This window comes from Takifugu rubripes, chromosome 1 (assembly GCF_901000725.2).
Source record: "Takifugu rubripes chromosome 1, fTakRub1.2, whole genome shotgun sequence".
NCBI classification, from domain to species: domain Eukaryota; kingdom Metazoa; phylum Chordata; class Actinopteri; order Tetraodontiformes; family Tetraodontidae; genus Takifugu; species Takifugu rubripes.
This window is the reverse complement of record NC_042285.1, coordinates 23,640,177-23,652,349: the sequence shown is the minus strand read 5'-3', so window position 1 is coordinate 23,652,349 and position 12,173 is coordinate 23,640,177. Positions and strand designations below refer to the sequence as shown.

Below are 12,173 nucleotides of genomic sequence, written 5' to 3'. Positions count from 1 at the left end.
GCGAGGGCTGCTCCCGGGGGACCTGTAGCCAGCAGCCTTCCCCAAGCCACGGAATTTAACCCTGGGACAGAACTCCCCAAGAGGTGATGGAAAACAGCTGGCCAGCTGCAGGGCTACCAGAGATGGTTGTCCAGTCTCACTGCTACTTAGATTTCATTAGTGCAGATTTAACAGTCGGATGTGACGACAAACAAAAAGCAGAACCAGACCATTTCAGAATAACATTTATTATTGATTTTTATTTAATTTAAAAAAAGGATTACTTGTAAATGTTACACAGAATTCTACTGAAATATTTTAATATCCTGTCTCTCAGCACAGGTTACGAATAGGCACACAGGAATGCAGACATTTTGCAGCTTCAACCATGTTCAGATCGGAAAAACATCGATGGGATAGAAGGGGAGGCGGGAGAAAAGGTGTCACCTTAGCAGCGGCACATTGAAACAGTGCCAAGGAAGAAGATACATCAAAAAGTGGCATTGAAAGCAAATCAATTTCTTATATCCCTGGCCTGCATGACATAAGTGAATAAACACGCAAACGGTACAAACCAAGGTACCCTGGAATGCAAAATGCATCTTGACCAACTTTGGCTGTGTTCTTACCTCACAGTTACTGCAGAAACATCTGCCCGACTTGGAAAAAATCGACAGTACGACACCCACCTCCGAAACATCCAAAATAAAGAGCGTTACAAGCGGAAGCTTCTGCAACAGTGAAGTTTAGAAGTATTTATAAAGCTGTAGCCGGCTAATTTCTTCTGAGAGGTCACGTGCACTTAATATTTGGCCTTTCCCCTTGTTTAAAACTGCACATTAGGTCAGAGGAAAACCAAGCACTATAATAACTCAAGCTGCAGCGGCAAGAAACAACTATTTCACAAACACAGCAATTGAAACGTTATTAAAGGAACCTATAGTCGCTGCCAGGCTGGTAAGCATATGTACAGCTTCTATTAGGGCTCTGCATTCTCACCAGTTTGTTGTAAAGAAGTACAATCAAGATGTATCTTCAATTATTGCACAATAAGGGTCAAAATAAAGGGTTTAATTTCATCTGGAGCAGAAGAATTTGCTCCCACTGGTGTGTCTGTCCTGCCTTAGCCAGTTTCTTTGATTCATAATGGAGTTGAGGACATGAACCGACTTGGCAGATTAAATAGAGGCTTGGATAACGATCACACATTGTGCTCTGCCGTAAAGCTCATCACGTATGCGGTTAGAGGGGAAATGCCATCGCAAACTGACAGGCTCCCTTCTAAAAAATAAAAAACAAAAAACCAAGTTTAGCATCAACAGCATGAGCAGATGGGGGTCGATCACCTACAGGGGGCTTTTGAGAATTGTCGACGCTGCCACCTGACCAGGGACCTGCTCTACAGCACGTAGGACAAAAGTGTATGTAAGCACGGAACAAAACCACACCTTTTCACACAATGTGCTAATATTTACTGTGGCTAAACCTGGTGGGCAGGTGGAAACAAGCGCAGGAAATTTGTCAAAGTCTCAGCTTGTCCTGATACTCGAGAATGAAGAATGAAAAAGCCCAGACTGGAGTTCCACACAGTTCTTACAATGACTCGCGCTCATAAGAATGATTCACTGAACAGGCAGAACACCACCGCCGCCGGTCTGCTTTCCCTTTATCCATCTCGTTATCCCAGTTCTACAAAACACCAGTAAAAGATTTCACGGCATGTCTATGGCGGGCAACCCAGATACAGGCTTTCTCTGCCAGAAAACAAACACGAAAAAGAATATGGTGTCGATGTAAATCTGGAGAAAGAGAGAGAGAAAGAGGCAAAAAAGACCACAAGGCAAATAACAGCACTAATTTGTGGGCTCATGGTGGACACTGGGGGGGTGACTGGTGTCCAGATGAGAGGTTACTAACTGGGTGTAACTGGGAGTTTTAACAGCAACCCCCCCATCAATGTGAACCCTCAAGGACAAGCATTGGCGAGCAGGCCGAGGAGGCGCGCTACGCCATCGAGGGCACCAACACCTCCAGCAGGCGATTGTTCTTGCGCTTGCAGGATGCGCCGTTGCCGTTCTTGGAGGCTCCCTGGATGAATTTCACACACACTTTGTCCTGCTTGAACTGTACCAGGAACCTGCCGCACAAGAGAGAGCACGTGAAGCATCGCCCGGGAGGAGGAAACCCCGCCTGATTTGTTCCGCCTTACTCGTCCGAGATGTCGATGTTGAGCTCCTCCCTGTCTGCGGCCGTGGCCCCGGTGCGGTGGAGTTTGGTGATGATCTCGATCAGATGATCGCTGCTGAGTAAGAAGTCTCCTTTGATTGCCGAGGCTGACCCCTGAAGTCAAGACAGAGCCAAAATTGTCCCAAAAAATTCAGTTTGGTCCCGTAGGATGTTTACACCTAGTCAACTCAGACAAATGGTGATGAGTGATGCTTGAAAATGTACTCATGGACCTCTAATGCTGCACCGACTGAGACGATACAGCCAAAAATACTGTTGTTCGACTGCGATTCTGGAACGTCTCATGTTTTGTGGAAGAAAATGGAACTGAAATGGAACTAATCTTGCCGGGATTTGATTTAGGAGAGGCGGTGAAAATAGGGAATGTTCCTCACCTCTTTGAGTTTAAGAGCAAAGAAGCCATCGGCCTGTGTGCTGACTGACACGCTGGCGAGGTCTGGCAGTGGAACGCTGGCCTTCACCTGGCCCGTTTTCTGGTCAGCCAGGAAGACTCTGTTCTTCGTCAGCAAGAAGATCCGAGCCGTGCCCTTCAAATCGAAGAAGAAACCGTTAACCCTCCGACGGGATGAAGCAGAAAGGTAGAAGGGCGCGAGACAGCGGATGCACTCCAACGCGTCATCTTGTGCGTCTGCACCTTGCCATTGGCCCTGTTGATTTTGTTGACCACATCAGCCAGCAGAACCTTCTCATCAACAGCACTGCTGAGTTTCTGATACTTGGGGTTCTTGCCAATCTCCAGGTAGTCTCCTTTGAAGGGCTGATTCACGCTGTGGTGAGCGGAAAAAAACGATTGATTTATTGTGTGCACCACAGAGGAAGAGAGAGACTTCACAAGGAAATTGACTCGCTAACCAGCTCATTTATTGAGCAGCTAACTGGTTAAATCTCACTTTCATAAACCTCCTTTATCTGCGTACCTGCTGGGGTACAGAGCCTTTTTATCTTTGAAGATCTCACTGGCCTCCAGCTTCTCCTCGTAAACCGCCCTCTTCTCCTCTGTGAACCGGCTCCTGTATTTCTTACACTGAAAACAAGACATTTACAGCACATGAGACATTTGAAAGGTGAACATGCACTACAAAGGCCCAGCCCCGGAGGCACAAAGCCCTCCTCGCTCTCAGGTTTAAGAACAGGACAAACAGGTTTTTCTTTTTGTAACGCTAAATTATATACGAGAAAACCTGATTCCATGTTGCTGAGATGACAAGAAAAGAGTGAAAATAGCTGAGATGCATCTGGAAACCTAACGAACAACATGATGGCGGCGTGCACAAAGCAGAGCAGCGTCCTACCCTCCAGAGATGGAAGATTTTCTGCAGTTCTCTGTGCACTCCATCCAGGAAGATGTAAGGCCTGGCAGGCCAATTCTTGTCTACAGGGGACATCGATGGCATGTTGTTCTTCAGGTCCAGGAAATATTTCTGCATCTGAGTAAATGAGATGGACATGAGAGCTCTGCGCCGGGAGCAATGGCATGTTCACCGTCATCCCAGCAAACATTTGATGAAAAAGCAAAAAGCAGCCTTCATCCCTTTTACCTCAAACTCATTTACATTCAGCCGATACTCACAATTCTCTGGATGGTGAAGGCATAGATCTTCTTGCCTGCGTTAGCTCTGAAGAATTTTCTGTACTCTCTGCGGACCTTTTACAGCCGGGAAAAAGGGGGAAAAAAAGCAGCGATCATTTACCGTCGCTTAACCCGCTTTTAAATCAGCCCGAGACAAGAATTTGCTGTTAGTGGACCGATGCGGACAGACAGAGCTGCGGTGAAAGACATGTGGTTAGTCACAAACACACACCTGCAACAGACAAAAGTCCAAGCTGCTGGGGATTTGTCAAAATGATGATGATTATCCGGCTAATTATCCAAACGTCAACGAAGGTTACGACACATGACCGACACGCTGACCGCAATCGGGCAAATTGAGGCGTGAGCAGGTGCTCTGCGCGGCCGGGCATGGTTCAATTAACGGGATGGGGAGATTAATGCCACAAACAACAATCATTGTGATGACATTTTCCAGACAGTTATGCGACATAATTAAAAACCAAAACGGGGACACATGCAGTTTACACAGCTGAAGACACACACACACGTTAGATACAGGGTTAAACACAGAGATGTAGAGGTTGGAGGGAAAGAGAGAGACAGCCTCTGCCTGGTTGTTGGGGTGGGGGAGGGGTGGATAATGCCAAATTAAAGAGGGTGTGTAACTAACTATTTGGTATATCGACTTCATTTGTAATGAACCATCAAATAAAACCTCCACAAACAGAAGAAAAACAGGTGGACTTGTATTTATTTAGATTAACATCCCCTTCAGCCAATGCAGCTTTTCTGGGTCACACAGGAGTTGCGTAGGACAGCGAGTCCTGCGAAGTGCGGAGCGCCGCAAAATTCAATTATCTGATGGAAACTTGGGAAAAACTTTAATTGAAAAGGCTGAATGTTACTGCGTTATAATTATTACAAGGATAAAAAAAGTTTAGCCGCTTTTGGGCTTAAAGATTTGCTGGGAGGCAAAGTAACCTCTGCGCTTAACCTCTGGGATGGAAACCAGTAAGTGGTTTAAAAACAATTCCATCACACACAGAAGTGCGATTACAGCAGTGGGCAGAGATGGGGAGGGAGGAGTGAGGAAAAAAGACAGAAAAAGAGACAGTTGTGGCAGATGGGGGGGGTCGTGGGGTGGTGAGTAGTAGGTGGAGGACTCGGTGATGGCGGTGCTGTGCTGCGGGGGGGCTTCTGGGTACCTGGAGTCCCTGCCAGTAGGCCCAAATCACAGCGACAGCATGCTTTTGCCTGGCTTCCTCCTTCAGTCTCCTCAGCTCCCTGCGCGCCTGTTCAAGGAGGGTGGGCGGCAAGAGACAAGAGGGCGGGAACAAATAAAGTGAGGGAAGATGAGAGGAAGAGGGAGACATCGTTTTTGCCTGAGGTCAGCAAACATTGCGTCAAATAAACACACTGCACACCAACCAATCTGTGTCCGCTGGACCCGGGAACTGATAACAGACCGAGGTGAGTAGGAGAGGTGGGAAAAGTTACATCACGGGGAGGAGAAAGGTCGCGTCGATAGTTCCGAGCAGCGCTACTGAAAGGGTGTGGCGATGGAGAGAGTGAAGGCTGGGGTCGTGCACAGGGGGCAGGCGGCATGCGTCTCAGACGGAGGAGATAAAAACACCAAAAAGCTCCACCTGGTCTGAAGTGTGTGGACCCTGGTGACAGGTCAAGAAGCAGGTACTTACGTTAGCGTAGACTTAATCACCTGGAGGGCGCTGTAATTGGAACCGTGCTTCTGTGGCGGGTGATAATGTGTGTGTGTGTGTGTGTGTTGGGGGGGGGGGGGGGGGGGGGGGTTAACTGCCTCACGTTGCAAATGAAATGCTGAGAATGGGTTGAGCGGAGCGATGACAATGTTGGGTTTCTTGATAGTGAGGCGGGAGGGAATGGGCGTGTGTGATGGTGGAGGGTGTCGAGGGAGGCGGCAAGTCACACAATCAAGTCAACAGGCTTCCTAAAATACCTGGGTGCCCTGCCAGCCGGCCCAAATAACCGAGACGGCATGTTTTTTCCTGGCCTCCTCCTTCAGCTGACGTAGCTCTCTCCGGGCCTGATGAGAAGTGGTGGCAGTTGTGGGGGGAGGATTAATTTCTGAGACAATGAAAAAGGTAACCGTACCCAGCAGAGCTACTGGGAGAAATGCATTGTTGCCAACACACTGACGACACAGCAAGAGATGGGACGAACACATCAACACTCGGAGGTCAGGGGCTCTGGCTGAACAAAAGGGGACCGTCTTCGTTATCAACACATGATCTTAGAGCTCCATTAGTCGTTTATCCGTAAAATGTGAAAACACAATAGAAATTGTTGGATTGTGCGTAGGTCTTATTTTTTTAAACCTCAAATACTCAAATCAAGCGCATAGGATCAGAAAAGAAACCATGTAAAGTAACATAAATATGGCATTGGAAAATTAAATTATATGAAGATTAGGAAACTCAAAACACTAGGCTAATCGACCTTTCCACCAAAGATAAAAAGGGAATCTTTAAGACATTAAAGGCCTTTAATTAGGCCATGTCTCAGTCAGAGGAGCTTCTAAACTACTCAGCCTTGTCATGGTGGGACTGGGATCGCAACGGGACACGGAATGACAGGAATGAAAGACAGTGGGACAGAAGACGCCACAGCTGGGGCTGAAATACCTTCGTTCCCTGCCAGTATGCCCAAATTACTGTCACAGCCTGTTTATTCCGCACTTCCTGCTTTAGACGTCTCAGCTCCGTGCGAGCCTGTCGGGATGCGGCGGGTGTTTCGCGAGACAGGTCGAGGGTGAGAAGAGAGAATGAAAGGAAAAGTGATAGAGAGCAGTGGGAGGGGGAGGAGAAGTAGCAGTTGTGTGATCAGCAAAATAAGGAAGGGAATAAAAAGAAAACGGCAGCGGCAATAATCAGGTCGGGCCTGGTTAGCGAATCTCTGACACAATCAGGCCGTCAGGCAGGAACGCCAGAAAAGCCAAAGTTTCAAACAGAAAGACGGATTCAAGCCCAACCGCCGTGATGATCAACTCCCCCCGTCATAACTCCAGTACCTGTGTGCCGTGCCAGTAAGCCGCGATGGTGGTCGCTGCCTCCTCACACCTCTTTTGGTATTTCAGCTCTCTCAGCAGCTTGCGGGCCTGGTGGGACGCCAAACATGAAAACCCTCTTATCACTCGTTTCTTGTGGCGGAGACGGACTTTGTGAAGACGAAGCCGCTCACCTGCCAGCCTCTGGTGTAGGACTGCACCAAGGTGGTGGCGCGCTTGATCTTCTGGTATTTCGTTTGTTGCTGAGATGACAAAGGCGACAATTAAAAAAGGTAACAGTGGTGACGTTTTGCTATTAAATGGTAATCTGCCAACGCCTTCTCTTTAAACAACTGAAGCACATTATGCCTGTGAAGGGACTGACCGCATATCGACGGTACCACGCTGCCACCACTATCTGACTGCTCTTCAGCAGCAGGAAGTGGCTGCGACACTTCCATCCGCGATAGATTTTCTGAATGAGGGTGGCCAGGTCTTGAAGGCACTGCCTCCTCCTCTCCTCAAGGAAGAAAAGCTGAAGGAACGTGAAGAGAATTTTGTCACATCAAAAATGCCACAGGCTGCAACAAATGTGCTTTGCGGGGCAGAAAGAGTCCTGATGGGGATTCAGCCTCAGCAAGTATCCTACCGATCAATTTCTTTAAGTTTCGGTTTTAGGATTATTTCACCTCTTCCTGAAGGTGCATGTTTAAAAAAGAAAAAGGGGGGGATATATAACTAGAATTAGTCAAAGTCAGAGCTTTTTTGTGGGATTTTATTCAGTACTTAATAAGTTATACAGAGAAAAACCCTAAGTTTAATTCAGTAAGCACAAAATTGAGCATTTGTGCCATGTTTTCAGATTAAATGTAAAATTAGAGGTCAGAAAACTTGTAATGTAAAAAGAAAACCGGGGGGGGTGCCGGCAGCACAAACAGCTGAAAAGAAACCGTCTGGAATCAAATAAAACCACTCAGCTCCGTGCGTTGATTTCACAGCTGCACATATAATTGAGATAAGTAGATGAGATTGAAAAATGCAATTACTCTCCCGGTATGAGACCGTGTTATTGCAAGCATTGTTTGGTCTCTTCCTGGGTGGGGAGAAGGTCCACTCCAACACCGCAGGCTTTAGCATTTGAAGAGTCTTTGAGGGCCGACTAAAGCTGCTCATTTCCCATGTTACACTGTTAAGTGAAACCATGTGTTTGCAGAGTGCTGATTGCATGCTAATTGCTGAAGTGGGAAGGGGGAGCGCCATGTGCAGCCCACCCTGGGCTACAAACATTTCTCTGTGAGAAAACAGTTCTGAACGCAGAGACATCAAAGAAAGCTGGGAAAACGATAGCTGCGGCATTCCTGTTCTGTACCGTTCTTGGATTCCTGATGAAGATCTTGGAATGTCCGTAGGAGAACTCGTCTTTCGGGACCTGCAGGTCAGTCATCAGCACCTCCACTCCTTCCCTATTGAGAGCCACAGGGGTCACATGTGTCATCCCTCGCATACGTGACATTTCAATTGGCCGCAACTACCACAAAGGCAAAGGCGCACAAAGATAAGCTTGAGAAGAACACAACATGAATGAACCTGACGGAGCACAGAGGAGTGGCTGAACAACAAGATAGTGACGCGTGACGGGGCCGATAGAATCTGTTCGTTCTCCAGAAACATGCTACACAAGTTTGGGCTACACTGAACACAGGAGACCGATAAGAGGTTCTGCACATGTTGTGGTTCAGAGGAACGATTTATTTTTACTGGAGCCTCTGGCCTGACTGCAGGTCCTTTCTGACAGGTCACTGATGTGAGGGCAGGAAAAAAACTACCTGAAAAACAGTTTGTGTGTGCCGTGGTCAAAACAAGATTACGCTCGGCATTTATTGATGCGCTGCAACTGCGAGGTAATTGCTGCACATTTAACTCCACTTTGACAGCTACTGTTATATTTTCCATTTCTTTATTCATTTTTCTGCTTCCATTAAATCTTGACTGCACAAATCAGTGTATTTGCATATGTCATATTTATGCCCAGTCATTGCTTTACATCTAACTCTGCACCTGAACGTGCTAGCTCCCTACTACAGTGTTTGTTTTTTTATTTTCTTGCTAAGGCACAACTGGTTGCATGTTATATTTTAGTTATGCTTTTCTGTCTAATGATAAACTCAACGTCTACGTGCAGAATAACCTGGTGAAACTTAGCCCAATTCTCTGCGGCTTTAAGCATTTGTTTCAAGTGTATTTCAGCTTTTTCCACCCGATAACCTGCTTCACATTCATACCATCACACCTGGGAGCTGACCACTTCCACTGCAGCTTATTAGTGCCGGGCACAGCCACTCCCCTGGGTGCACTCTGAGGTTCTGAGCTTTAGTTAAAGGCACTCGAGAGCATTCCTCCATGTACACGCTTGTATTTTCTCACCAACTGTTTTGGCAACTGTCCAGTGACAAAATCTCCTCCATGCTCCCCCTCGGCAGCCAAACAATTAGCCGCTGATTCGGGGGAAATGGCAGCATTACCTGGCAGGCCCTCTCCAGTGGGGCCAGGTTGGTTTGCAGAGCATTTTGTAGCGTTCCAGACAAGGCTCGTAGGCCTGGCGGAAGGCGTATCCTGCCCTCCTTACACGGACATTCTCCATGAGGCCAAGGTAGTGCACCTGGTGGCAGACCAGGGACTCGGTGAAGATGTGGGGGGCCTTCTTATCATTGGGTTTGATGCACCTGGGATGTAGAACAAATGGCTCGTTCATGTAAATCAAGTTTCGGATGAAAGAATGATAAACAAATCATGTTTCATACATGGCTTCTTTCCAAAAGACAAGCCCTCATTAAAAATGAGGATGAGGTCGTCACACAGCAGCACCATCAACAAGCAGATGCTGAGCTTTAATCTATTGCACCATTACATTAACTAGCAGAGCAACACTGTTGCCAGCTGAACAACTTTACCGAATATAGTTTGGGTTCTTGGTCTGCAAGTTCTTCATCAGTGTGCCGACGGAGGCTTTGAACTGAAAGCCAGCGGTTGGTGGCCTCTTCAGGTTGACTTTGGCTGGGTTGCCCTCAGGGAACAGATGTCTGATGAGGCTGTGGGTGGCCTTGTACATGGCCTGTGACAGGTCGCGGTACAACAGGTCGTTGTTCTTGTCCACAAAGGCCTCCGCACGGTACAGCACCTTTATGTCAAGTGGAGGAAAATAAAATAAAGAGTTGCTGCAAACTTTTCCACAAAAATTCGTCTAAATTATTTGCGAATGTTTTCTTTTTTGTTTTTATTTCAAAGTCAAACTCAATGCAGCTGCTTCCCGTATCTTATCTATATTTGACAATATTTCCTAATGTAGATCATTCGTGGCCCCTACCTTGCCAGCGTAGTGCTGGATACGAAAGCAGTTGTGCGGCAGGCTGTGGTCAGTCAGGAACTTTGAATTCTTGCTGAGGCGACTCTCAAAGTGCTGGTGTTCAGCACAAATGGTGTTCAGCTTATCTAGGAATGTCTCATCGGTGACTGTTCCTGGCCTCAAACACTCTTCATCCAACATGGCCAAGATGCCATTTTGGTGCTGGGCCGTGGAGGAGGAGGAGGAGGGGGGGTGGGGGGGTGGAGGGAGGGGGGCACAAAACACAGAATGGTTTTTAAATCCCAAAGCACTGCACACTCCAAGTATTTACACGATTGTTGATCTTTGTGACAGGAAAAGCAATTTGTGATAAATCAAACAAAAGACAGAGCTGAGTAGATCAGGGCTAAATTGGTTCGCATTGGGGGATCTGCGGAAACTCACATTCTCAATAAGGTCGCAGATAATGGCATTGTTGAAATATTCGATGTTGGTCCACTCGATGCCCTGTAACAAAAGGAGTGAAGGTCAGAGGGACAATAGCTTCTCTATAATTCAGGCCTGATGTTCTTTTATTGTTCCACGGTGACTCAAAAATGGCCCAAAATGAAAGTTTTTCTTCACTTTCACATTTCAGTACTGGCTAAGTACCTAAATAAAGAAAGGCAATAAGTCACGGCTAGTCTCTCAAAATCTCCCGGAAAGCCATTAAATATAAATAAATGGCTTAAAGTAAAAAAAAAAAAAAATCTCCATTGTGAATATAATACAGAAAAGAGTGGAGCCAAGCAAAAAGCTTCATTCGAGGTAAGGAAAGACAATTCAGGGGGAGGTGTGGCTTCAGCCGAGGGGCGAGTGGCCACAATCACTGATTGGTTGTTCTCCATCATTTCTCCAGCACTGGTATTTTCCCATGGAGTAGACTGGACAGGGGCCAGCAGAGGAACATCACTGGTGGAGCCGTTAGTGAGGGAGGGGCTGCGGGGTCACCGCTGCATCACTCACAGCCACACAGCTCTGAAAACAAACAGAACCCGAAGCTCCATCAGCGAGAGGGGAGTAAGGGATCATTTCCGCCTGGGACCCCACGGAGGGGAGAGGGGCAGAATAAACGCCGGGGCTGATGGACGATGGAATGAAGCAAAAATTGCACTTGGGTTCAAGGGCAAAAACGCAGCTCTCTGTGAAAAAGCTCCAGAGGTTAAACAGATGAGTGACCTGACAGCTCCTGAGACGATGATTAAGTGCCAGCACAAACAGGTTACAGCTACAGGTAAGGGAGCGTTGCCACGGCTCCCAGCTGGCTGATTTGTATGTTGTAACTGCTAAGTTTTACCATGGATTATACAAATGACTGAATGCAAACAGGGAGACGTGCCTCTCTGATGTATTCCTCCTGCTCCTCACGCAGAGTCAGCTCGATGAAGAGTTGCTGGAGTTTCTCGTTGCAGTAGTTGATGATGAACTGCTCAAAGCTGTTGTCCTGTCGAAATAATAAAAACAGTGTCAGTAAGCTACAGGAGCAGGCAGCTACATTCCCTTTCCATTGCCAGAAGAATGTTAATGAAAACGGGACCGTTTCTAATTAAATGTGAGGATAAACGCCATCGTAATGGAATTTCTAATTTTGCTCAGGCTAAATTATTAATACAAAGTGTTTTTATAACTGAACTTTATACTAATGCTCCTGTACATTTGTCAATTCCTGGAAACTAAATTTAGCCGTGATCCAAAAACTACAACCACATATTACTAATATCTCTGCCTATGCATTAGACATAATTAATCATTTCCCATAAAATCAAAGCCTGATCTTATCTGCCTGCACATACCGACACCTTTTTCCAGGTGTCACAGGTGTACAAGAACATTTATATTCACCTTGAGCTAACAGCAAGGTCCAGCTCATTCCCCGTTTCCCTGGCTGAGCAAACATTTACCCTCCACAACACATTTTTCTATTCTATCTTATATTTTAAAACCATACCCTTGATTCCTGATTTTATTAGACAACATAATTAAAAAGCCCC

The 12,173-nt window shown here is 46.7% G+C and overlaps 1 protein-coding gene across 7 annotated transcripts in view; it reads right to left on the bottom strand.

The window, feature by feature from the left end:
* Positions 1-208: 208 nt before the first annotated feature.
* The window catches only part of myo1b (myosin IB), a 43,084-nt gene continuing 31,119 nt past the window's right edge, over positions 209-12,173 (bottom strand). For 2 of the 7 annotated variants that reach the window (XM_029832138.1, XM_029832198.1), the window contains 19 exons: positions 11,522-11,626; positions 10,588-10,650; positions 10,165-10,365; positions 9,752-9,978; positions 9,323-9,523; positions 8,170-8,263; positions 7,186-7,335; positions 6,995-7,063; positions 6,825-6,911; positions 6,439-6,525; positions 5,754-5,840; positions 4,984-5,070; positions 3,797-3,871; positions 3,519-3,653; positions 3,144-3,250; positions 2,861-2,993; positions 2,601-2,753; positions 2,189-2,319; positions 209-2,116 (listed from right to left, as the gene is read on the bottom strand). In XM_029832138.1, the coding sequence (XP_029687998.1) occupies positions 1,984-2,116; positions 2,189-2,319; positions 2,601-2,753; positions 2,861-2,993; positions 3,144-3,250; positions 3,519-3,653; positions 3,797-3,871; positions 4,984-5,070; positions 5,754-5,840; positions 6,439-6,525; positions 6,825-6,911; positions 6,995-7,063; positions 7,186-7,335; positions 8,170-8,263; positions 9,323-9,523; positions 9,752-9,978; positions 10,165-10,365; positions 10,588-10,650; positions 11,522-11,626 (2,325 nt within the window). In that variant the 3' untranslated portion in view covers positions 209-1,983. The remainder of the gene's footprint in view (positions 2,117-2,188; positions 2,320-2,600; positions 2,754-2,860; positions 2,994-3,143; positions 3,251-3,518; positions 3,654-3,796; positions 3,872-4,983; positions 5,071-5,753; positions 5,841-6,438; positions 6,526-6,824; positions 6,912-6,994; positions 7,064-7,185; positions 7,336-8,169; positions 8,264-9,322; positions 9,524-9,751; positions 9,979-10,164; positions 10,366-10,587; positions 10,651-11,521; positions 11,627-12,173) is intronic. The other 5 variants (XM_029832300.1, XM_011611529.2, XM_029832377.1 and 2 more) reach the window with 3 other exon arrangements.